Genomic DNA, 27261 nt, shown 5'->3' on the forward strand with positions numbered 1-27261 from the left:
CTGTTTGCTATTGTACATTCATCCATCACTTCTCTTATAGTTGGCATTGCATTTTCTGAGGGCCATATAAGAAATCAAAAGAAGTCCTTTAGTTTTCTGAAAAGACAAGCAGTATTGCCTAGAGTTTAAGAGAATTTTATTCAACTACTCTCTTCATTTTAAATTTAAAATTTTGGGCTCTCCCACTTAATAGTTTATGATCTTTGCTTCCTTTATTTTTCTCTTTGGTAAAATTAGAATACTAAAACTGTAAATAAGATAATGTTTATAAAATGCTTAGCATTTATAAAATACTTAACCTATTATAATTGCTATGAGAATAATTATTATTGGTTTAGAGTTGGAAAGATTTCCTAAGTAAGATTAAGAGTTGGGATAAGATGAAATTGAAATGAAGGAACTCCTGTTTAGAAGTCAATACCTTTTCCATGGTACATTGGCAATTTTTTGTCTAAATGCTAGGAATTACCCGAAGAATCTGCCATGAAATGTAATGATAAAACTCAAGAGGATGTTCTGGAGCGCCTGGCTTATGCAGAGAGGTTGGTGGTGGAGCTAAAAGAAATCATTAGACAGAAGGATACTGAACTGCAGCAGAAAGATGAAGTTCTACAGGTACCATTGTTTTGCTTCTTTCTTGCTCAGTATTTACTAAAAAATTATTGGAGAATCTGATTCTTATTTCCCTGATATGATAAGATGATGCCTACTTTTGTTATGAGCTAGATAAACAATGAGTAAACATATATGTATTTGTCATCCTTGTTCTCTGACAGGAAGAAAGAAAAGCTGCTGAGAGCAAAATTAAAAAGCTGAAACTTCATGCTAAGGCCAAATTAACTTCTTTGAATAAACACATAGAAGAAATTAAGGCTCAAGGAGGGACTGGTCTGCCTATAGGACCTCAGTCAGAGGAGCAACTCTCCAAGGTATGGTGACTGAGTATAATACATATTTTCTAAGTGGAAAAAGCCTTCCTATTTAACAGATCTTTCATTAATCACAAATACTTATGAAGCTAAAGTAATACAGCACTAAATGCTGTCCTTATTGAACTTGCAGCAGTCTAGCTGGGCTGTGGGCCACATGCAGGTTGAACAAAAGGTCAACAGAAAACATGGAAATGAAATGCCAGTTGTTACTTAGACTTTTAAGAATTAAAAAGGCTAATGGGAAGGAGTAAATACTGAGGTGAGGTTTTTAGATAGGAGAAGCACATAGCTTTCAGATAGGTTTTGTCATTGGTAAGAAGGTTAAACTAGCTGGTCTCTAGTTTCTTCCGGCTCTGAAATTGTTTAATTCAGTGATTTAAACAGAATATTTTGTGCCCTTATATGGTTATATACTAGTGGATTAAAGTTTCATCCATTATAGGCTGAATTATTTATATTGCCTTGCCCCCCATAAGGTGTATTCTCTAGATTGATGACCACCACCAATAAAACAGTTTCAGGTTGGAGATAGAAGAAGAGTAGGGAAAGTGGTACCTTTTGAGGAATAGAGCATTGTTTTAAATTTAGTGTTTATACCTTTCTGAATTTGGTATAGAGTATATGCTGGTACAGCATGTGTACACACTACAGTTGGCCTAGACTTCACTTTTAGAAATTGACATAAGAAATCTTTTTATTTTCTTAAATTCTTCCTATCTCATCCTTTGACCCACTAGTACTCTTATTCTCAATACTTTTAGTTCTTGGGAAATTAAGTTTTAATAGATGCTCTAGGCACAACCCTCAGGGTAACTAGTTAGCTCCCTAGTTAGTCATTCTTATTGGGTCTAATGCTCTGAAGCATTTTCCTTACTTTTCCTGCATTGATAGCCTTATTGAACTTTTCAAAGCTCATTTTAGAAGTTTCTCTCATTTTTTTTTCATACAATTTCTTCATCTTGATTCTGGTAATTCCTTCTTCCCCTAGCTGTGGTAGCAGCAACTTCTCTCCCCATGTCGCTTTGTTTCTTCTAACTTTCCTTTCCTCTGCTATGTTGTTACATTTTTAAATTATCGTTTTACAATCTGCTTTCTTTTTAAAGCTCTGAGACCTTAAACAAATCATTTTACATCACTTCCTTCCTCTGTTAAATTAAAAGGTTGGATTAAAAGATTTCAAAGCTCCAGCAGTCAGTCACAATAGCCCTCTAACTGCTGTATACATATTACAGAGCTAGGTATTCTGTGCAAACTATAGTTGAAGAAATGATGGCAATATTCAGATGCTTCACACTGAAAGGAAAAGAAATCAACAGAGACAAGAGGGAAGGGGTGGGCGGGGAAAGGGAAGGGAAGGGGAAAGTCAAGGAACATACAGCATGGACTCATGGACAAAACCAAAGGGGAAGAGCTGAGGGAGGGAAGAAGGGAGGGGGCAAGGGAAAGAGGTGGGGGGAGGCAGAGACAAATGTATTTAAAAAGTAAATAAATTTAAAAAATGAAAAAAAAAATATTCAGATGCTTCACCAACTACTATGTGGCAAAAAGTATAAAATTATTCTGTGTAGTCTTAATAAGGAGACTAGGTTCATTTGGGGTAGGCAGTGTGAATTTAAAGGGGAGCGGGCATAATCTGGTTCAGTCTAAGGGGCTTTTGGAGAAAAAATAGACTATTGAAAGATTGAGATTTCCTCTCACTGGTTCTTTATGATGTTTTGCCCCTCACTTTGCAGTTTAGGCCTCTGGTTTTTCAAGGTAGTGAGACTGAATTTTTTGTTGAGTCCTGCATGGCACTTGACTGGTTTTGCCTTCAGATTAAAAAACCTTAAAAATGGGAAACTCGGTATCATTTCTTCCAACTGTCAACTCCCTTCCAGTATCATTGGCGTTTGGTTGCTCTCCTCATTTTCAGAGAGCTGTTTCATTTCTTATTCAGACTTACAGTTGTTATCTGAGGGAGGATGGGTCCAGCAGGAACTACTTGGCCCTACTGAAACTGGAAAACTCTTAAGATTTCTTCCTTTTTTTAGGTCAAGTGTTATTTCTTGCTCCCATAAGTTTGATAAAACTATGATCAAATGACTTTATAGGGCAAATTAGAGTAAAAGATCAAATGTATATTGACTAAATGACTATCTCTTGTATTTTCAGCATGACAGGAGTTCTGCAGAGGAAGAGATGGAAGTAGAAAAGATAAAACATAAACTCCAGGAGAAGGAGAAACTAATTAGCAGTTTGCAAGCCCAACTTACCCAGGCACAGGCAGAGCAAGCTACAGAGGTAGGGGTGTATGTCACCTCATCATTGAGTTAACAGTTCACTAAAGCCCATTGAATTATAGGACAAATACATTTTTTAGGTGTCCAGTAGATATTTATCCATATTATGTATCAATTTTCTTCCTTTTTTCCTAAGTCTGGGAATTTTCCTTAACTTTTAAAAGGAGTCATTCCCTGGCCAGGTGGCCTAGTTGGTTGGAGTGTAACCCTGTACACCAGAAGTTTGTGGGTTCAGTTCCTGATTAGGGCACATACCTAGGTTGCAGGTTTAATCCCTGGTCGTGGCATGTACAGGGGGCAACCGATCAGTGTTTCTCCCTCACATTGATGTCTCCCCCAGCCCCCCCTCCTCTCTAAAATCAATAAACATAAGCTTGGATGAGGATTATAAAAAGTAATGATAAAAAATAGTAAAAGAAGTCTTGGTTCAGGGAAGCTTTGTCATTTTAACAGACCTCTCTTTTCTGTTGCTTTTTTGTGTTGTATTCAAAGATAAGACAGTTGGATTTCTAATTTTCTTGCTTCCTTTCCCCTACCCTTCACTTTGGTCTATGCCAGTGTTGTCCAGTAATAATATAATGTAAGTCACATGTATAATTTTAAATTTTTAGTAGCTGCATTATAATAGACAAAGAAGAAACAGGTGAAAATGATTTTAACAATATATATAATTGAGCCCAATAGGTTCAAAGCACTATACTTTCAAGATAAAGAATATTTTCTTCTACCCCACAATCAGATCTGTGGGAAATCGGCAAAGGGTAAGGGGAGGGCCAGAGAGATTTGGGGAATCTTAGAGCAAGGGGGCTTACTTGCTTCTTGGTGCATAGCCTGTATAAACTGTAAACCGTTTAGGGGAGTCAAATGTTGAGTATATTCAGTATGCAGAGCAACCAGCTATGGTTTATTTGAACTGCCTGGAGGAGAGGTCTTGGCAAATAAGCCTATGCTAGGATCTCTGGTTCCCGTGTCATATGTATGTCATGTAGGAAGTCCAGAATTTCTCATATCATCGTGGAGGATGCACAAATGCTAAGAGGACTGGAAGAGACATGAAGTCAGGACATGGAGGTTGCAAATGGAATCTGTATGGCGAGTCTATAGTAAGGCCAGCCGTTTCAACAGTGGGTTCAATTTGGAAATGGGCAGGACTAGCCTCACTGCAGCAGGATGCCCAGCCCACTGAGACAGGCTCTTTCAGAGCATGTCAGTGACAAAACATCTCTGCCTCAGATCTGCAAGAACTTAATCTCTGGAGAGGAGCTTATCAGAAAGAGGGAGAAAAAAGATGTAATTTACTGAGATTAAATCCTGAAGCAACTAAGATAATACCTAAAAAGCATTGGCTAAAATAGGGAGAGACTAAGTTATGTTCATTCATGATTTGAAGATAGATCTCTTCTGTTGGGTAGACTCAAAAGCAAAATGAGATTCCGTAGAAATTGGTTACCTTTTTTTTTTTACACTTTTGAATCGTGGCACGTGTCATCAACCCTACTGTATTTTTAATAATTCTTTCAGTAATTCAACAACTGTTTAATGGTTGTCCACTATATACTAGTTATTTTGCTTATAACTCTTGTGGATGTTTTCAAAGCCCTATTTGACAGTCTCCCTATGACCATATATTCTCTAGGAGACTCATGTATGCCTCCTAAAGCCCAGCTTCTGGAAACCCAATCCTGCCTTTCCTTACAGCAGCAGATCCTTATCCTTCATAATCATCTCCCCTTTAATATTATTTCTCTGGGTATTTTCATTATGATTTTTCAAGCAATTGACTTAATAGTAGGTGTGGTAGGCCTGTATATGTAAATCTATGTGGTGTAAGTTTGAAGCTTCTTTTAAGTCGCATCCCTTTACATTAGCTCTGTGGTGACCCCACCTCCTATCCTGGATGTTAAGGCTAAAGCACTAAATAGACACTTCTTCATAATGTACCTCAAAGTTTGAAAAGGAAAAGAAAAACAAAATATTTTTGTGTTATTTTACATTTTTTCTGCACTGTCTGAAATTTCTTTTTATTTTTTATTGTTGTTCAAATACAGTTGTCTCCATTTTCCCACCTAAGACTGAAATTTCATGTATATTTTATATAGTATATCTAGATTCGGATGCTACATTTTCATTGGGAATAATTTGTCTGTGTTTTGATTTTATAAAATTTCCAATTGAGAAAATAGATCATTTAGTTGTCCCAAACATACCTAAAAGTTCTCCTGTTACTGAACCGAGGGTTGAAATATCATTTTCCTTTAGTATTTGCATCTACATTGAGAAACTAGTTCATTATTTTTAGGAGAATAATTTGACTTTGAAAAGCATCTCAACTTCAAAGCTATATCTGTGAGAAATGAAAGCATACAAAGACTTTTATATAAATGTTCATAGCAGCTTTACTTGTATTAACCAAAACCTTGAAACAGTTCATATGTCTATCAGCAGATGAATAGTTCAACTATGGTACCTCTGATGGAATACTCCCCAAAATAAAGTGGAATGAACTGTGCGTCAGCACTGTGACTTCATTTTAAACTTAAAAATGTGTCTATACTTCTATACTGCCCTGGCTGTTTTGGCTTAGCTGGTTGGAGCATCTTTCCATCACTGAAGGGTTGTGGGTTCGATTCCCAGTCAGGGCTTATGCCTATGTTGTGTGTTTGATCCCTGGCCTGGGCACTTATGATCCCCAGTCTGGGCGTGTAAGGTAGACAACCAATTGATGCTTCTCTTTCGCACTGTTATTTCTCTCTCTCCCTTCCTGTCTCCCTTCCTGTCTCTCTAAAAGGCGATGAAAAAATGTCCTCAGGTAAGGATTGAAAAAATGTGACTATATTTATTTTTGCACTAGAAGAATAATTCATTTATAATTAAAATAGTAGGCATTTATAATGTCAGTTTAATTACCATTATGATTTTCATAGGTATCAGCTGTTACTCAGACTCTGCATAGAGCGTTCAAAAAACACATAACGATGTTATACAGATGTGTAGAAAAGATATCCAAACTGAATCAATCCATTTACACCAACTGGATAGGAGATGTGTTTATTATAACATTAGGAACAACACGTACACTTATTACTTGCAAGACAATTCAACAGTATCTTATATGATAAAGGGAAATGTACTCATATCAAAACAGTTGTATTTAATGGAAAAATATTCTATTCAGTTTTTAAATTTAAATTAATTAAAATTAAATAATGTTAATAATTAATTAAATTCCTCATTCACATTAGGCATATTTCCAGCGTTTTGTAGCCATATATGACTAATCAATAATGAGACATATAGCTCATGTATAGACCTTTTTTTTCTATTCTGCTGAACTTTTATTTCATTCTTTGACATATCTTTTTAGTGCAGGTCCATGTCTTAGAAGGCAGCTCTGCTAAGTCAATTTTGAGAGTTCAGAGGAACAAGATTGTTGTAGGTTTTTAGTTCTTACTGTGGACCTCTTGCATTTATCCAATACTGGAAAATGGACAAATCCTGCCAATTTAAACTGCTGTTCTAAGGTTGGACAGTTTTGTTTTCCAGTGAATGCTTATTGGCTCTTTTGGGGTCTTCCTATTTTCAAGGCCATCAGATGTTTCTCTTGCTTCCTCTCACAGAGACTCTAATGCCATGCAGCTCTTGTGCCTTTTGGTAGATTGTCCCTACCTGCTTGTATTTTAGGGTTTGTGGGACTGCCTTCCTAGTTTTGCTGTAAATAATTGTCCATAGGTTTTGGGTTTTGCTATCTGGTTGTACTGTCTCTTTCTATGTGAGAAACATTTTAAAATGCTGTTATTGCTTCTACCACTGAAAAATAGTTTGTGTTTTTTTAAGAACTGCAGTATGTGCAATTCCCTTTTGTGTTAAGTGGAAATTAGAAGGATATTGGTAGGTATTTAGGACAAACGAGAAAGGGAGGTGAAAAAATTAAGAATGCTAATTATTTTGATTAAATAAATATTTTTCCCTTTTGTGTCTTCAGTTTGATAAGAATTCAACAGAGATGGAAAAATTTTCAGTGATGAAGCAACAGCTCCAAGAGAAGGAGGAACTCATTAGTACTTTGCAAGCCCAGCTCAGCCAGACACAGGCAGAGCAAGCTGCTCAGGTAGGGTGGAAGGTACCTTGTAATAATTAGAATGAGGAATCACAAAAGTCTAATAGATTATTACATGACAAGTCAATTCAGACACTCAGTTTTAAAAGCTTAGTAGATGAAAGAATAAAGCTAAGAGTGTTATACTAGAAATTAAAAGGGTATGGCATTAGAAGAATTAGAAGTTTTATTTACCTTGAATGATTTGCCATAGCCTAATTGATATCTGTTTCTTAGTTCTACAGACCCAGAGATTTGATTTTAATGGCACACAGAGATTCAGTCTCTTAGGAATGCGCTCATGCTAAGTTCAAAAGAGACTGACAGATAAACTAAAAGAAATACAAATGATTAGGTCTGTTCTTTCCCTGAATAAAATTTCATTGTGAAGTTAAATTATAATCAGAAGATAACTTAATGAGTATGCAAGAGAAAGTGATATAGGTTATGTGATTTAATATTAAATAGCACTAGTATGTGACATTTTTATGCTTTTTTTTTTCTTATTTTTTTTTTTTCTTTTTTGGCTACCAGGACCAGACTATTTGGACTGGTGTCCTCAACTCTTTCTCTCCATTTTTCTAAATTTCCAGTTTGACCACCTACCCCCATATTTTTCCTTTGAGGATGCTTTTGACTCCTGACACATTTTTTTTTCCTGAAGTGCCTTTGCACCATAGTTAATCTTATTCATCAGGTGTTCACTTTATTGATAACTCGCAGTATTAGAGGTGCCTTCTGTCTGTGGATGGTCTACTGCTATGTATACAGTTAAAATTATATATCCTAAAATCCTTACTTTTTACCTATTAGCTTTTATTGTGTCCTACACACATACACACACACACACACACACACACACACAACACAACACAACACAACACACACACACACAACCTCAAAACAAAACAACACTGATACTGAGCAGCTCACAGTCAGTCAATTTATTTCCATTGCCTTTTGTTAAGAGACAGTTACAAATGAGGGTGATCTAAAAGCCTTCAAATAATGAACAGCTGAAAATAGCTATTTGGGGAGGTGGTATGGGTACACAAAGTTTTTTGGTAGAAGCAATTCTTTGAAAACAAGTCTAGAAAGAAAGATTTCTATTTTCAGTTGCAGAGAATCTTGAATAAAAGGTCTATTAGTTTGAAGTTTGACTTAGAGAATTTCCTTAAAAGTTTTTGAACATGAGTGTGATATTGAAAGGAGTGTCTAGGGCTTAACAGAAATCTAACTTCACTTTGTGTGTTTAATATTCTAATCTCCTTAAAACTTTAAAAATAGGTACCTACTGTATACATAAACATTTCTAGCAACCATGCAAGTGTAATTTTCAATCAAAATTTATGTTTAGGCTGACTTCTGATTTTGATAATAGGCTTAACTGTCACAATTGTAAGTTACTGTCAGGCCCGTCTCTCTTCCAACATTATCAACTTTGACATTCAGAATTTAATTTAAAAAATCTATTGTCTACCAATTTTCAGTGTCTATCTTTGTAGAATAGTCTGTGAGTTTTGTTCGTGATATTTGGGGAGTGTAACTTGTATAGTTTCTCTGGTGTGTGTCTTTAGTTGAGTTCCATGCAGCAGGTGGTCCGAGAGAAAGATGCCCGCTTTGAAACACAAGTTCGTCTTCATGAAGATGAGCTTCTTCAGTTAGTAACCCAGGCAGATGTGGAAACAGAGATGCAACAGGTGTGTTGCTAAAACTTAGTAGAATGACTGTCATTTTGGTTAACATTTAATTAAATGGTCGCAGCCACTTTTTCACCTTTACCCACTGCTCTTCACATGGTCTTAGCGTGCTCCCTAATTGGCTTCTTTTTGGTGTTCTCTTCTGTTGCATATTGATTATTTATTTTTTTCTTATCCTTACCTTGCCTCTTTAACCAGGTTGTAGGTACTCAAAAGCTGAGTTTAATTGGCAAATGTATGTGGTAGTCAGAAATTGGTTTCTCTTTTGTTTGCTGATCATGGACACTACCTCTGGGCATTAACAACCTGATCCAAATCTTCAGATCAATGAAGCCAGTTTTAAACTTTCAAAAATTAAAGATGAAAAGGATTGATTTTAAAGCCATGAAGTCTTTTATTAAATCACTATTTTTTAAAAATTCGTTGAGTTTATTTTGAAAATTGGCTTCATTTTTTTTTTTTTTTTGAGCTTATCTCTACTAACTCAAAGGTATTTGTTTCTATTTAGTGTGTAGTGCAGTGTGGTACCTAAAGGCACTCCAGGGGTCTTTCATGATTGATCCATTTAATTGTTTTTCCGTGAACACATCTTCCAAGTTCTAAGCAGTCCTTCAGAAAACACCACTAAATGAGGCTTAGAATATAACACTTTTTAAAGTAGAATATGAATGCACACATATATCATAGATTTACTCAGTCAACAAAATGTTTATTGAAAACATGTCCCATGCATGATACTGGAAGAGAAATGGTTCTTGCCTGAGGAGAATATTTTCTTTGGTGAGTGAGATATACACGTACTTATGTTATTCAGGTACAGGATATTGACTATATAATTTAAAAAGTGGATATGTGTCATTTTCTTCAATTATTAGAAAGGCTCCCTAATTCAGGGATTTGCTTGCATCTCATTTTGGTGGTATTCAGTGCTCTGGATGAGACATTTTTGGAGATTCTTTCTTGCTGCTGGACGGGGAGCGTGGCATGCTGGTGTCCCACTCTTTAATCTGTCATCCTCAGCATCCAGAAATCTTAAGTACACAAATCTACATAACATTTTGAAAGGTAAGTAGATGATAGTGCTCATTTGTTAGCACACTAAGTCTAAAACATTTTTTTCTCAGAAATTGCGGGTCCTACAGAGGAAGCTTGAAGAACACGAAGAAGCCTTGTTGGGCAGGGCTCAGGTTGTGGACTTGCTGCAACAGGAGCTGACCGCTGCCGAGCAGAGAAACCAGGTACTGCCTTACGATAGTTACTGTCTGCCTTGGCAATACTCATTTCTATTTTAGTTTTCCAGGCAGCATATATAAGAGTTTGTTACAAGTTTTCAGAGAACTGATGGCATTTCTTCATTCTTTGAACGAATTCCCTGTGGTGCTGATGCATTATAAGCAAAACAGATACAGGACTGTTTTTTCCTTTGTGAAGCTTACATTCCACATCTTTCATTGCCATTCTTTTCCTTTGGGATTTTACATATAGGGTGCTCGTTTTTCTAGAATGTCATATTTTACGCTGGTGAGTTTCTTTTCTATCAGTTTACCTTTTCTCTGTCTTGACTGGTTCTTGTGCTTTATGTATTGTCCCTTCTTTGCTTGTTTTTGCTGGTTGACTTTCTGTGGGATTGACATAATCCCACCATGCAACATTCCCCTGAATTTAAAGCTCATCAAGGATGCCGATGTTCTAAGATCTTAAACTCAAGAGTCCCATTCCCCGACTGTAACCCATCTTGTTCTCTTTCTTAGGCTCTCCTGACCTTGCTTCTCATTGAGGTCCCTTGATCCTTTTAGTTTGTTTCTCTAGCATTGTTAGTTATTTTTTGGCCCCTCTTTTTTGCCTGTCTGGTGTAGACCCATGTTTATCTATTTGGGCACTCTTTTCTTAAAATTATATTTTATTGATTATGCTATTACAGTTGTCCTGATTTTTCCCCCTTTGTCCCCCTCCACCCAGCAATACCTGTTCCATCAGGCAATACTCCCAACCATTGTTCATGTCCATGGGTCATGTATAAGTTCTTTGGCTAGTCCATTTCTTATACTGTGCTTTACATCCCCTTGGCTATTCTGGAACTACCTATTTGCACTTCTTAATCCCCTCAACTCTTCACCCATTCCCCCACACCCCGCTCCCATCTGGTACCCACCAAAATGCTCTCTGTATCCATGATTCTGTCTCTGTTCTTCTTGTTTGCTTAGTTTGTTTTGTAGATTCAATTGTTGATAGATATCTATTTATTACCATTGTATTGTCCATAGTTTTGATCTTTTTCTTAAATAAGTCCCTTTAACATTTCGTATAATAATGATTTGGTGATGATGAACTCCTTTAGGTTTTGTTTTTTGGGTTTTTTTTTTTTTGTTTTTGTTTTGTTTTTGTTTGTTTTTTTTTGTTGTTTTTTTTTTTGGTATGGAAAGTTCTTTATCTGCCCTTGGACTCTAAATGATAGCTTTGCTGGGTAGAACAGTCTTCACTGTAGGTTCCTGCTTTTCCTGACTGAATATTTCTTGCCAGTCCCTTTTAGCTGTCAGTTTCTTTTGAGAAATCAGATGACAGTCTTATGGAAACTAACTGCTTTTCTCTTGCTACTGTTAAGATTCTCTCTTTGTCTTTAACCTTTGGCATTTTAATTATTATGTGTCTTGGAGTGGGCTTTTTTGCATCCATCTTGTTTGGGCCTCTCTGTTCTCCCTATACTTGCATGTCTATTTCCTTCACCAAATTAGGAAAGTTTTCTTTTGTTATTTTTTCACATAGATTTCCAATTTCTTGCTGTTTGGCTTGCCCTTCTGCCACCCCTATGATGTGAATGTTAGAATGTTGAAGTTGTCCCAGAGGCTGTCTGCACTATCCTTGCTTTTTTGGGTTCTTTCTTCTTCTTCTTGCTCTGATTGGTTGTTTTTTTGTTCCTTATGTTCCAAACGATTGATTAGATTTTCGGCTTCATCCACTCTACTGTTGTTTCCCTGTAAATTGTTCTTCATTTCAATTAGTGTATCCTTTGTTTCTGACTGGATCTTTTTTATGCTGTTGAGGTCCTCACTAAGTTCCTTGAGCATCCTTATAACCAGTGTTTTGAACTCTGCATCTGATAGATTGCTTATCTCCCTTTTGTTTAGCTCTATTTTCTGGAGTTTTGATCTGCTCTTTCATTTGGGCCATGTTTCTCTGTGTCCTCATTTTGGCAGCCTCCCTATGTTTGTTTCTATATATTATGTACAGTGGCCTTGGCTCTGTGTCTTGGTAGTGGGGCCTAATGTAGTAGGTGTCTTGTAGGGTCCAGTGGCACAGCCTCCCCTATCATCCAAGCTGGGTATTCAAGGTGTGCCTTTTGTGTGGGCCGAGTATACTCTCTTCGTGTAGTTGAGCCTTGGTTGCTATTGGCAGATCAATGGGAGGGATTTGCCAGTCAGCGGCAAAGATTGGCTGTGACCACTTACCACCAACCTCCACCCTCTGTGGAGGATCAGCTGTGTGGAGGCAGGGTGATGGTGCTCTGATACGGTTTGTAGCTGTCCACTGGGTGCCCTGGCCCTGGGTTTGCCCAGGTGGTGCAGGCCAAGGTCAGCCCCTGCCTGTATTTTGCCCAGGGCCACCCTGCCTGAGCTATAAAGCAATAGGAGATGGCTGCTGCTTGTTTTGGGCTCGGAGATTCCCAGGTTAAGCCAAGCTATGAATCCAGGCTGGGTGCTGCTAGGGCCCAGTCTGGGGCACACTGAGTCCAGCTATTGCTTGTTTGAGAGGATTTAGGAAGTTGTGCAGCTGAGCCAAGACCAGCGATTCCTATGGAAAAGCCGCTTGAGTGGGCCCATAAGTTGGGTGGAGCCAGGTCTCTGGGGATCTCCAAGGTGGGTCAAATTGTGTTAGCCAGTTTGATGGAGTCTCAGCTATTGCACCAGCTTGACGTCTCTGTGGCTCTGAGGGGAGAGGGTTTAGAAAAAAAACAGTAGCCTCTGGCTCACCTTGATGCTAGACACTTCAATTTCCCCCAGTATGCCTCTGGTGACTTTTAAGCTGCTACCCTGGTGCTTGGAGCTCAGAGAGAGTGAGTCTGAGAGGTGAGTTGTGTGGGTTCTTTAAGAGGTACTGCTTGGGGCTCCAGGAGTTTCTTCTACAACTCAATCTTCTCTGGTTTTTGCAGCCAGAAGTTATGGGGCTTATCATCCTGGCACTGGAACCCTGGGCTGGGGGGCCTGGTGTGGAGTGGTACTCCTCACTCCTGAGATACCACTCACTAATTTTTATCCACCATGCATGGGTGTGGGACCAACCCGTTCTGCATCTGCGCCACTTCCACCAGTCTGGATGGATATGGTTTCTTTAATTCTGTAGTTGTCAGATTTCCATTCAGCTTGATTTCTGGCATTTCTGAGTGATGATTGTATATAGTGTAGTTTAAATCTGATGTGGTTGTGTGAAGAGGTGAGCCATGTCTGCCTACCTTGCCATCTTGACTGGAAAACCTGGGCTACAGCCCTTGGGTTCCCTGTGTCCCTGCCCTATCACATTCAGAAAGCCACATTGTAATGTGGAGTTGGTGCCTCAGTTGACATTCTCTCCTTGTTTACCTGGGAGCAGCATGCTGCTGGAGAAAGTCAAGCATCTCCTTTTTTCTTAACTTTCAACTCTCCTTAACAAGAACTTTCTTGCTTAGAAATGTGTTCCCTTCGCTCCAGTAACAGAAGTGATACCCTGACCCCAAGGCCCCTCTTGGCTGTCATCAGGTAATCAGATTTAAATCCTTGTTATGCCACTTACTAGATAGGTACTATGTAGATAGTTATATATATGTGACTTTTGGTAAATCTTCCTCCTCCTTTGTTCCTTTTATTGCCTTATAAATATCTCTTCCATGGCCTCTCTCATTTTGCATTATAATGCTTTGTTTAAATATGACTCTCCATCTGAATTCTGAGTTCTTTGAGGGCAGGGCCTGGATTCATTTATTCATTCATTTCAGTACTCAAAGTACTATATACTGTGCTATGTGCTAGAGAGCAGTGATGATAAAACAGACATAATTCCTTCTCTTATTGAGCTTAGTTTGTATTGGGAGAGGCACAAATGAAAAGACAATGGCTCAAATAAATACAAACTCTCAAAAGTATCAAGGAGCAGATATTGAGGGTCTTACACCATTGTAGGTTTGGCGTTGAGTGTCTAGCCCCATGCTTCACTTCACTGTGCTTATTGAAATGAATTTATGCTTACTGAAATGGAATAATTTATGGTTCATGAGGCTTTGTCTTTTTTTCTTAGATTCTCTCTCAGCGGTTACAGCAGATGGAAGCTGAGTATAATACTTTAAGAAACACTGTGGAAACCGAAAGAGAGGAGTCCAAGACTCTGATGGAAAAGATGGAACTTGAAGTGGCAGAAAGAAAATTATCCTTCCATAACCTGCAGGAAGAAATGCGTCATCTACTGGAACAGCTTGAGCAAGCAGGTCAAGCCCAGGCTGAACTTCAGTCCCAGTACACTGCTTTGGAGCAGAAGCACAAAGCAGAAATAGAAGAGAAGACCTCTCACATTTTGAGTCTTCAAAAGACTGAGCAAGAACTACACTCTGCCTGTGATGCTCTAAAGGATGAAAATTCAAAGCTTCTCCAAGATAGGAGTGTACAGGTACTTCATTCAGCTCAGGCCATTCAACAGCTGGAAGGTCAGTGTTTGATTGTTTTTGAAGCCCACTTGACTAGTGCTTGCGTGCTTCTACTTCAGAATTCTAGGGATCTGTTAATGGTATCATTTGCTCAAACCAATTGAATCAATAGAAGGATTGAGAAAGTCATCTCTTCTGAACTCTGTTGCATTTTTCCTGTCTCTGACTAAAGTTATAATCTTGCTTAATACTATAATTATCATCACAGTACTAAAAACTTTTGATAATGCTGTGCCAGATATTTAAAAGAATGCTATGTGAAACATGACTCTGGTCTGAAGGGTTCAGTGACTGAAATGAGTAGGATTTGATTTAATTTGTGCATGACTCAAGCCAGATCTTAGGTGCATAGGTAGGGAGACTGAATTGTGTGGAGTAATTTTTACTTCTAAAGATGGATCTGACTGTTTTTCTTGTAATTGGAAGTTTCTTTTTAAAGAAAACTTTTATTCCTCACAAAGGTTTAAAGAAAACATCTTTTAAAAAACGTTATTAAAGTTATAGATGCCTCTAGTTTAATTCTAATAGATTGGCATATACATAAAGGAAAGATTTTAGAAAGAATTGAGTTGAAGATCTGTATTGAAGAATTGAATGTTAACCAGGAAGCCTTGAAGGGAATAATATGGGAACTTCATGTTACAAGCACACTGTCCTCTTAAGTGCATCATGTTCGTGTTTAAAACTGTGCTATAGACTCTCAGTGGGATTTATAACACTTAGGTGAGGAGTGGAGAAATAAAAAACACTAAAGACATTTTTAAGGGGGAAAGGAAAAATGACTTTTTAAAAAATGCCTAGGCCTGTTTTATTTTACCTTTGAAGCAAGTGGCTTACTGAGTTGCCTTTTGGTCCTTGAGAGCATTTGAACAGTTTTAAAAAATGCCATCATTGGCACCATAACTTTAAATCAAGATAACTAAACTGGAGTAAACAGCATATAATGTATCACTAGAAAATAATAACTCATTAAGTTTTAGACTTGACATAGAGATCATTTCTATTTATTTTCTTTTTCTTAGATCAACTCAAGCAAAAATCCAAAGAAGTTAGCCAATTTCTAAATAAATCAACCTTGCAGAAAGATGAAACAGCATCTCAGACCTCTTTCCCAGATATTTATAATGAGGAGACACAGGTAATTAAATGTATTCTTCTTATGAATATGATCTTTTTGTCTTTGGGTGTTCTAATGAGAATTTATTTCATAAAGCAGTGTATGCCTTCTGTCTTTTATGCCTGATAAAATGCATTTTTGAAAGGAATCAGGAAAGATGTTAACTTAGTGTCTCAAAAATGAATAATGAGAAAAAAGTAGATAACAAGCACCATGATCTCAGAAGCCTTTCTTAACCAAGGTCTTAGAAATCTGTATTGAAGATGAATCATTATTTTTTAAATCTTCTAATCAGTTTTCTCAGTTGAGAAGGCAATTTTGGTTTTGGTAGGCTGAGATTTGATTAATATATACAATTCGGTCTAACCAAATTTATGTTTATTATAGAAATCATAATGCTTCCATTAATTAATTAACAATAAAGCATTTAATTACTAAGTGGCTGTTGATTGACCTGTATTTTTTTTCTTCCTTCTATAAAAATCTCTGTGGGAAGTTAGCTTATAATTACCAGAAGGCTCCTAATTGAGCAAGAATATCAGAACAAGGGGAGTTAATTTGATGATCTTAATTAGCTATGTCAAAGTAGGATAACTGGAATCATTCATCTCCATTCTAAGATTATACCTTCCCAAACTGACAGACGTATTGGCCAGGAGAGTCCCATGTTTCCAGGGCAGTACTATGCACTGATAAAAATTTTTATTTCCTGGTTTCTAGCATATAGGCTTTCCAATCTCTTCTGTTCTTTCATTTTCAACTTTTTCCTTCAATGTTTTGTTAAGAAATTTTCAACAATTCAGAAGCATTTAAAGAGATTTGTAGTGAACATGTGTATACCCATCTTCTAGATTCTATCACTAACATTTTACTATATTTGCTTTATCAAATAATCCATTTATCCATCAACTCATCGTAATTTTTTAATACATTTCACAGTAAGTTGTGAACATCAGTACATTTTCTGCTAAATATTTCAGCATGCATATAGTTGACTAGATTTTAATATTTGTAGTTCTTGAGGATCTACAAAGCATGATATGTACAAATATTAAGTATACCATTCATTGAGTTTTGTTAAATGCATATGCCTGTTACCCAAATCCTTATCAGGATATATTATTACCATCATTCCAGAAAGTATATCCTCATATTTTTTTAAATTGAATTTATCAGGGTTATATTGGTTAATAAAATTATACTAGTTTCAACTCATACCTTTTGAGGTCAGTCCCACCTTTCCTCTCTGGAGGCATCCAGTGCTCTTTTTTTCACTGTAGATGAATTATGCCTGTTTTATTACTTTTTTTTTATTTTTTAAAAGATTTTTTTTATTTTAAAAAAATATTTATTTATTTTTAGAGAGGAGAAGGGTGGGAGAAAGAGGGAGAGAAACATGAATGTGCGGGTGCATCTCATGCGCCCCCTGCTTGGGATCTGGCCTGTGCCCTAGGCATGTGCTCTACACTGGGAATCCAAGGGGCGACCCTTTGCTTCATAGGCAGGTGCTCAGTCTGCTGAGCCACACCAACCAGGGCAAAATGCCTGTTTTAAAACTTCATATTAATGTAATCATATATATATTCTCTTTTGTGTAAAGCTTCTTTCACTTAGCATATTTTGAGTTTCATCCATACTGTTTCATATATTATAATTCTTTTATATTGCTGAAAAGTATTCCATTCAGTGGATATACTGCATTTTCCTTTTGCATGACTGGGCTATAATTTTCTTGATAATTTTAAGTTTTAGGAATTTTATTTTCATTTATCTATTGACATATTTTCCTTTTAAACAGCTCAAATAGAGGTAAAATTGTCATACAATAATATGCACACTTATAAATTATACAGTTTGATCAATTTTGGCATATGCATTAAATCATCACCACAGTCAAGAATATGAACATATTCGTTATCATGCTCCCTTTTAGTTTCTTCCTCACATCTCCCCCCCTACCCAGGCAACCACTGATAATTTTTCTATCATTATAGATTAGTTTGTGTTTTTTAGGATTTTATATAATTTGTATATACTCTTTAATTTTTCTGGTTTCTTTTGTTCAGCGTATTTATTTTGAGACTCATCCTATTATGTGAGTAGCAATAATTCATTCCTTTATATCATTGAGGCTATTGTACATACTACAATTTGTTTATCCATTTATCGTTGGACAGATTTGGGTGGTTGACAGTTTTGGGCAATTACAAATGAAGCTTCTATGAAAGTTCTTTTACAAATCTTTGAACCTGTTCTTCCTTTATGCTTGGTAAATACCTAGAAGTGAAATGTCTGAATCATATGGGAAATATTTGGAAGGTTTTAAGACATTGCCAGGCTGTTTTCCAAAGTGGTTGTATCATTTTACATTCCCACTATCAGTGAATGAGCGTTTTTCAGGGATAAACCTCACTTGGTAATAATATATTATCTTTCTATTTTGTTAGATTCAATTTGCTAAAATTTTGTTTTAAAATTTTGCATTTCTGTTGATGAGGAATATTAGTTTGCCTATAGTTTTCTGTAATATCTTTTTCTGGTTTGCTGTATGATTAACACTAGTCTTTTGGAATGAATTGAGAAGTATTCCTATCTCTTTAGTTTTTTTTAAGGTTTTGTATATATTTGGCATTATTCCTTCCTTAAATTTTTTTGCGAAAATTCACCAGTGAAGCCAACTAGTTTTGGAGTTTTCATTTGTGGAAGCATATTTCTCTACAAATTCTATTTGTTTAGTATCGGGTTGGCCAGAAAGTTTCTTTGATTTTTTCCGTACAATGGCTTTAGTAGCGCTTAATTGTCTTTAACTTCATTCAAAACAATTTTGTTAGATTGTATCGTGACAGCTGTCATATCAACATGCATTTAAAAACGACATTGAATTAAAAAAAAAACCAAAATTGGTGAAGTTTTGTGTAGCATTCTAATATTGAAGATGGAAGAAAATATACAACATTTTGGCGTATTATGCTTTATTATTTCAAGAAAGGTAAAAACGTAACCGAAACGCAAAATAAAGATTTGTGGAGTATATGGAGAAGGTGCGGTGACTGATTGAACGTGTCAGAAATGGTTTGTGAAGTTTCTTGGAACTATTGACATTTAGGTCAAATAATTCTTTGCTGTGGGGCTGTCTTATACACTGGAAGATGTTTAGCAGTACCCCTGGCCTCTTACCCACTTGAAGCCAATAGCAGGAGATAGCCAACATACTCAGAATATCCAAATCAATAAAGTTATTGGTGAAAATGAAAAATGTTCTTTTATTTTACAGAAAAAACCATACAGGCTTTTTGGCCAACCCAGTAAATAGCTATATGGCTATTCAGGTTATCCATTTGTTCTTCAGTGAGCTTTGGAATTTTTTATATCTCTTGTAGGGAATTTGTCCATTTCATCAGATGTCTCAAATTTATAGGTATAAAGTAATTCATAATAGTCCCTAATTACCCTTTTGATATCAGTTGCATCTGTAGTGATGTCATCTGTCCCATTTCCAAAAATGGTAATGTGTTTTTTTTTTCTTATACAGGTTAGACTGACCAGAGGTTTACCAATATTACTGATATCAAAAAAACAGCTTTGGCTTTTACTGATTCGCTGTTGTTTTCTGTCTTCTATTTTCTGTTTTATTGATTTATACTTTGATCTTTGCTATTTCCTTTCTTCTGTTTACTTTGGATTTGATTTCTTCTTAGCTTCTTAAGGTGTAATCTGAGGCCATTAGTTTGAGACCTTACTTATTTCTAATATAGGCATTTTATACTATACATTTCCCCCTAAAATCTGCATTAGCAGCATCCCACCAATTCTGTTGTGTTTTCATTTTCACTCAGTTCAAAATACAAATACACCTTTTGATTTCCTCTTTGCTCTCTGGGTTATTAAGTTTCCAAATATTTGTAGGTGATATGTCCAGAGATCTTCAATTCCACAGTCTCTGTTTTATATGACTTGAGTCTTTTAGAATTGATTAAGACTCGTTTTATGGCCCAGAATAGCATTTATTTTGGTATATGTCCCATGTGCACTTGAAAATAATGTGTAGTCTGCTCTTGTTGACTAGAGTGTTCTATACATATCAATCATGTGAGGCTGGTTGATAGTGTTATTCAAGTGTACTATATACTTGCTGCTCTTTTGCCTACTTGTTCTCTCAAGTATTAAAATGAATATTGAAATATCATATTATAGTTGTGGATTTATGTATTTCTCCTTATAATTTTATCAGTTTTTGCATCATGTATTTATAAACTGTTATTGGAGATGGAAACATTTAGCATTTTTTGTCTTTTTGTTTTGTTTTAATTTTTTTCAGTTACAGTTAACATTCAAATATCTTAGTTTCAAGTGTACTGCATAGTAATTAGACATCTGTATAATTTGCGAAGTGGACCCCCCCCCCACCCCATCTAGTACCTCCCTCACACTGTACATAGTTACTACACTATTATTGACTATATTCCCTATGATGTTTTTACATCCCTGAGACTATTTTGTAACTGCCAGTTAGTACCTCTTGATCTCTTCACCTTTTCCACCCAACCTCCCAAGCTCCCCACCCATCAGTTTGTTTTCTCTATCTATGATTTTTATGTCTTTTCTTTATTGTGACCCATTTATCATTATGAAATGACCTTCTTTATCCATGGTGACATTCTTTGCTCTGAGATCTACTTTTGTCTAATATTAATATAACTACTCTATTTTTTTTGACTAGTGTCAACATGATATATCACTTTAACAATATATATCCTTAACCATTCAGTCTTAGAATTAATACTGTTCCGCTCCACTTAAAATGTGCAATAGAAACCTTGTAATCATAAACCCTTGTGCTATTCTTCATGCTACAGGTGCCGTTTGTATTATATTAACAACAGAAGGCCCAGGTCACAATTTTAACATTAAGACTTTTCTTCTTATCCTTTTTTGTGTTGTGTGTATTTGGTTATGGCTTTCTTAATAATTTTCTTCCCTAGCTTTTGTTAAGTTTCTTATGTGTATAAATTTGGGACAGTTTTGGCCATTATTTCTTCAAATACCTTTTCTGCCCATTTTGCCCTTTGTTTATGGAAGTATCTACTAAGACTTCCAATTTTTTTCATTCATTATAAACATATTTTTCTTTATGTCCTAAGGTAGTTATTAACAGTATCTTTAAAGTCATCGTTTGCTGATTCCAAAATCTGCATCATATTGTACTTGGTTTCTGTTGAATATATGTTTGTTTGTTCTGCTAATTGATCACATTTTCCTGTTTCTTTGTGTGATGAGTGATTTTGTATTGAATCCCAAGTATTGTGTATGTTTTGTTTTCAAGACTCTTTTCTGTTATTTCTAATTTCTGAAGAGTTTTGATGACTTTTTGATCAGGCAGTAATTTGGACTCACACCACAAACTCTGGTCTGTGATAGTCAGGCACTCAAAACTCAGTTGAATTATTTTTGTCTTAGCTCCAAGTCAGCCCTGCAAATACATAGTTCATTATTCATAAGTTTATATATATTGGGTTGGTCAAAGTCCATATGGCTTTTTCTGTAAAATAAAAGAAAATTTTTCATTTTCACCAATAACTTTATTGATTTGGGTATTTTGAGTGTGTTGGCTATCTCCTGCTATTGGCTTCTAGTGGGTAGAGGCTGGGGTGCTGCCAAACATCTCCCAATGTATAAGACAGCCCCACAGCAAAGAATTATTTGGCCAAAATGCAATAATACCAAGAAACTTTGGAAGCCACTTTTGACACATTCAGTCAGTCACTGCACCTTCTCCATACACTGCACAAACCTTTTTTTGCATTTCAGTTGTGTTTTTACCTTTCTTGAAATAATAAAGCATAATATGCCAAAAATGTTGTATATTTTCTTTCATTTTCAATATTAAAATGGCTGCCCCCAATATTCACCAGTTTTGATTTTTTTTTTAAATGCACACTGATATGACAGCTGTCACAATTCAGTCTAACAAAATTGTTTCAAATGAAGTTAAAGACAAGCACTACTAGAGCCATCCTATGGAAAAAATGAAATGGACTTTTTGGGCAACCCAATAGAATTTAGGGCTCCTCCCATTAAAATTTTTTGTCTCTGATTTCCCCCCTCAAGTTCTGACTGCTGTGTTTCTCCCAAAGTCTGTCTTCTCATTCTTCAAGCCGCAAACACCTGTGGCATTTCTGTGTTTTACTTGCCTCGTATAATGCATATTGGGAACTTCCCTCTGGATAAAAGCCACAAAATCCTTAAACTTATCTCCTGCCATTTCTTTAAACATGAAATGAAAGTTTGGGGCTGCGTGAACTGTAAAGACCCTCAAGGCTCAAAATTTCTACAATTTTCTGAAAAATTACATAGAATAATACCCTTGGAGAAGAAAAATACATAAAAAGACACAAATCTAAAGATGTGGCATAATTTGATATTTGCCTGTCATTAGAGAAAGCAAACAATATGTTTGCATAAATGAAGCACAAGAGAATTTTTGTAAGAAAAACAAAACAGTTATGGCTCTTCTTTCTTAAGGGATACATACTACTCTTTCCGCTGTTCTTCTATGAGAGCTTCTCTTTATGTTCGGGGTAGGGAGAGTAGTGGGGGGAAATGGAGACAAATGTACTTGAAGAACAACAACAACAACAAAAAAAGAGCAACCTTGTTATCAGGCAGCATTAATCTAATTTTATGATATTTATTTGTGGACCTGAACATCTTTTTTCTCTGCAATAGACTTGGGATTTCTGTCTTTGTAATCTAGGCTTCAGTTTTAAATTAAAAAACCAATGAACTGGAATTTTGTGTGAAATATTTTTTCTTAAGAAACCTTTTTTTAATGATTACTTAGGCAGTAAGTAGGTGCTGTTTTAAAAGTATTTTTATGGCTGGAGAACTTGTAGAACACAAAAAGTGCTGGAAGCTATCTGGCATTACTATGAGAGTTTTTCATTGGAGATTCATTAATTTGTTGTCTTTCCACAATTTAGGCGATCACTGAGGAGAATATTGCCATTTTGCAGAAGAGGGTGTTAGAGCTAGAGAATGAAAAGAAAACCTTGCTCCTTAGTGCCACAGAGCTGGAGAAACTGAAAGCTGAGAATGGTATGTATAAATGAAAACTGCAATTCTGTCTTCTTAACCCACAAGTGCCTCTACTTTGATCACAATATGTATATAATAGATAGATTCTCTGATTGCTTCATAATAAAGATCCTAGATAGATGAGTGGGTGGTTATCAAAGATAGGATTAACACACATTAAACAATTTGAACATAGTAGCAATGTTTACATTTTGCAGTTTGGGCTATAAATGCTGCAGGATATCTGTATTATATTCATTTTGGAGTGGTCAAGGACTTGTCTAAGAAGTATGGCCTAAATAGGACTGTAATAAGATGATGAATTTTTAAATAGGCAAAATGAAAAAAGAAATTCTTGGTAATAAATTTGTGAGATGAGGTATTAGAGATCAGTGTAAATAAAGGTTCAAAAGTAGGAACCATTTTGGATTTTGCTCATGCTATACACAGCTTAGAACCCTGTTTCTTTCCTTTAGCTTGGCTAATTTTTAGTCATCTGACAGTCCTCAACTAGGGCATTATCTTTTTCAGGAAGTCGACTTTGATCCCCCAAAGTTGGGTTAAATGTATTTTGTGCTTATGTAACATCCTTGCATTCCTTTAGCATTATATTAAAATAATCTGTTTATATTTTATACTGTTTGCTCTTCAAAGGAAAAGTTAAGCTCTTTCAGGACAGGGGCCATTTCTTGTCTTCTTTGCTTTATACTTTAACAAGAACTAGAATCGTACCTGGCAAATAGTAGCTGTCTTAATAGTTTTGTCGGATTGAACTGAATTTAGAGTTTTATTCTGTTGGAATGAGTGTGAATCATTAGTAAGAATGAAGACATACCTTCCTTCCATTTATCACCCATTTCAAAGAACCTTATGGTTTTTGTAGCATGTAGTTACTAACGATTTACTGATCTATTTTATCCTGGATTAACTAACTAATATGCCTTGTCTTCTGAGTGAAAATGAACGCCAAGTTTGTATCACTTCTTAAACTCTAAGCAGGGGTGTCCAATCTTTTGGCGTCTCTGTGCCACACTGGAAGAAGAGTTGTCTTGTGCCACACACTAAATACACTGTGACACATAATCACAAAAAAGTCTCATAATGTTCCAAGTAAATTCACAATTTTGTGTTGGGCTGCATTCACAGCCATCTTGGGCTGCATGTGGCCCACAGGCTGCGGGTTGGTCACCCCTGCAAGCCAATATTTCCACCCTTAACCATCTCACAGTTCCACTTAGCTTTAAATAAGGGATTATACCTTTATTAAACTATTCCCACCATTGCTAATACATAAAGAACACCACAAATTCAGCTCTTTATTCAACCCACTCAAAGCACTTCTTTGAGACCTTCATGCTTTTTTGCAGTTTTGCAAACTGCCTGTCACTTTCATTATGGTTTAGAACTGTTACATGTGTTTCATTCTCCTTGTTCTTTCCTGCAGAGATCACTGCCCTTAAGGTTTTTTTGTATTAGTTTTCACGTGTGGTCTCATAGGTTACCTTGGCTTTATGTGTCCTGTTCTGCTCAACTCATCCTTTGCATTTTTCTACCACTGTATCCTTTCCTCAAATAATCTTGTGAAGTGTCTGATCATACTGTATACTGTGTTGAATTCATTTGTTTGATGAATGTTCATTCATTTAGCAAATTTTTGTGATGCCTTTCCTACGTGCCAGGCACTAATCTACTTGCTAAGGATGTTGCTCTGTGCATATTAGAAGGGAAGAGAGGTCATAAACATGTAAATAAGAAAAGTTCAGAGTCTCATGTATTAGGATCAAAATCAAACAGGTTTCTGCAAGTGTGCCTCTGGGAAGAAGAAAGCAGGATTAGAGTAGTCAGAGTAGGCCTTTGTGAAAACTTGAAACCTGAATGTGATGAAGAGGAACAACCATACAAAGAGGTTGAGCATTCTAAGCAGAGAAAAAGCAGTGCAAGTACCCTGAGGTATGAATAACCTTGTATGCTTGCAGACAGAAAGAAGGTCAGTGTTTGGGGAATTAACATAAAAGGCGCAGTGCAAGAAGAGGAGATTGTAGAGTAAGTGGGGGTAAAATGATGAGGGCCCATGTAGGTCATGTTGAGACATTTGGATGTAGTATAAACAATATGCGGGGGGAGGGGATTTCTTTACTATATCTGTCTTAGCTTCTCACAAAGAAGATAAGCTCCTTGGGGGCATATTAATACTCAATATTTTTATCCTCCAAGGTACTATCGCCCTTTTTAGATTTACACACTGTAATAGAACATGGGGTAGAACTCAGATGACTGGATGCTGATTTCACTTCCCTGTAAACTAGCTGTGGGTCATGTCATTTCTTCATTTCCTTGTATGGTCATTGTGGAGATGGGATAACTCCCTTCTAGTCCTAAAATTTGATGTCTTTATGAACATACGTAAAAGAACATTGAAGTCATTATTAGTACTATATTAATACCAGATATATATTACAAACACAGTAGGGTTATGGATAAACTAAGGCCAATTTATTGCCCTAGAAATCCCAAATTGTGCTACAGAAATAGCTGCTTCTTATCACATGGTCTGGTGTCTTTCTGCTTTAAAGCCTCCACTATTTATTCACTCAGGTTAATTACTGTCACCTAATAGCAGCACTCTATCTTATATTTTATCTTCTCTTGCCAGTTCTTTCTAATAAAGTAAGCCTTTTATCTTCCCCAAACTATATTGTCTGTTTCTTTCTTCTTGATTACTCCGTGCATCTCCAGTAGTCTCACACAGAAAATCATGCCTCTGGTCTTTTAAACACTCTACCTGTATCTTTTAAGGATATTTATTTTGTGACTTTCAGAAAAGCTGTCTTCTCAGATTACTCACCTGGAGGCTCAGAATAGTACTGGAGAGGCAGATAGAGAAGTTGGTGAGGTAAGTGATACTTTCTTAACATAACCAGAATATGAATCAGATCAAGAGGACTTGCAAACATTTCTGCAATTTTCTAATGTTGGCAGAGAATTACATTACTTAGAAAGTTAGATCTATTTAAGAAACTCATAATGGTTATTAGTTCCTAAATAATCTCATTTGTTTCTGAATATTTGGATTTTTTTAATTTGTCCTGAACAAATAGAAAAAGATTTGATAATCCGTTTCTCTTATGGGATTATCATTATCTCAGCTTCTTTGCCCATCTCAGAAAGGTTCCTCAGTAAAAAGATTAAATCTCTAGTTGACCCCCAACCCCCATAAATTGGCACAGTTTCACTAAGGATTATATTTAAAAGGGTATATTTGGACAGTGGTGCTTTTTATAACCTGAAAATTACTATAATATGTGGTTCCTTTATATTCTGTTGATATAAGATTACAGTTAGCTGTATTGTGTTTACTTACCTATGTTCTCCCAATCAAGAAGTCAATGATAGAGTCATAAATGGCCTTGAGAAATAATGTAACTTCTTAACAGAAGTATCTGCTTATTTATTGTATCAGAGTTCTCCAGAAAAACAGAACTAATGGAAAGTGTGTATACAGAGAGAGATTTATTTTAAGGAATTAGCTTACATAATTGTGAAGGCTGGGAAATTCAGAATATACAGGGTCGGCCAGCAGCCTGGAGACCCTGGGGAAGACTTGCAGTTCAAGTCCAAAGACAGTCTGCTGGCAAAATTTCCTCTTTTTGGAGGAGGCCAGTCTTGTCTTTTGTTGTTCAGTCCTTCAACTGATTGGGTGAGGCCCACCCACTTTATAAAGGATAGTATGTTTTACTCAAAGTCTACTGATTTAAATGTTAATCTCACTTAAAAATACCTTCATAGAAACATCTAGAATAATATTTGAGCAAATGTAGCCTAGGCAAGTTGGCAGTAAAGGTAACCACCACACTTATATTCAATGCCTTTTAATTGGGCCATTGATGCTCTGATCACAAAATTGTCAAAAGGAACTAAATTTTTAAAATTGTAGCATTATATGGATACTGACAGAATGAAAATAAATTTTGTTTGTCCAGGGAGTGCTTAATGTTTTAAGATGCTTAGTAGAAGTGGCTAGTGAGAACAAGATAACTTACCTCAAAAAAGAACAACAGATAAGAAAAATGGGAATCTGTTAAAAAGAAAGAAAAACAGAAGAACCAGAAGGGAGAACAAATAGAGAACAATGGAAAAGAAAATTAAAAAGCACACAAATTGCAAAAGGGAGGGTGAATAAGATAAATCTCTTGGGATTAGAGAGAATAGAAAAGTTTTCATAGAAAGTGTAAGCTCATCCGAGAGAGGCAGACTAGTTTCATGAGAAAAAAATAATGTGAATGGCAAGAAAGAGCTAAATTCTCTGGTTCTCTGCCCTCTCTTCACGGGATGACATTGATTTTTTTTCTGGAGCCAAAAAATTAATTAGACTGTGTATATGATAGGGAGCAGCAT

At 36.1% G+C, this 27261-nt stretch overlaps 1 protein-coding gene across 5 annotated transcripts in view; it reads left to right on the top strand.

Moving 5' to 3' along the window:
* GOLGB1 (golgin B1) overlaps positions 1-27261 on the top strand; it is an 85231-nt gene that overhangs the window by 17645 nt on the left and 40325 nt on the right. The window contains exons 3-13 of one of the 5 annotated variants that reach the window (XM_054575229.1): positions 463-615; positions 777-929; positions 3084-3212; positions 6000-6020; positions 7194-7319; positions 8885-9007; positions 10132-10245; positions 14273-14675; positions 15698-15813; positions 22773-22887; positions 25686-25759. In XM_054575229.1, the coding sequence (XP_054431204.1) occupies positions 463-615; positions 777-929; positions 3084-3212; positions 6000-6020; positions 7194-7319; positions 8885-9007; positions 10132-10245; positions 14273-14675; positions 15698-15813; positions 22773-22887; positions 25686-25759 (1527 nt within the window). The remainder of the gene's footprint in view (positions 1-462; positions 616-776; positions 930-3083; positions 3213-5999; positions 6021-7193; positions 7320-8884; positions 9008-10131; positions 10246-14272; positions 14676-15697; positions 15814-22772; positions 22888-25685; positions 25760-27261) is intronic. The other 4 variants (XM_054575230.1, XM_054575232.1, XM_054575231.1 and 1 more) reach the window with 4 other exon arrangements.

The sequence above is a fragment of the Pteronotus mesoamericanus genome, unplaced genomic scaffold (assembly GCF_021234165.1).
Source record: "Pteronotus mesoamericanus isolate MK-2021 breed Mesoamerican mustached bat unplaced genomic scaffold, CSHL_Meso_final contig_27, whole genome shotgun sequence".
In the NCBI taxonomy this organism is placed as follows: Eukaryota; Metazoa; Chordata; class Mammalia; order Chiroptera; family Mormoopidae; genus Pteronotus; species Pteronotus mesoamericanus.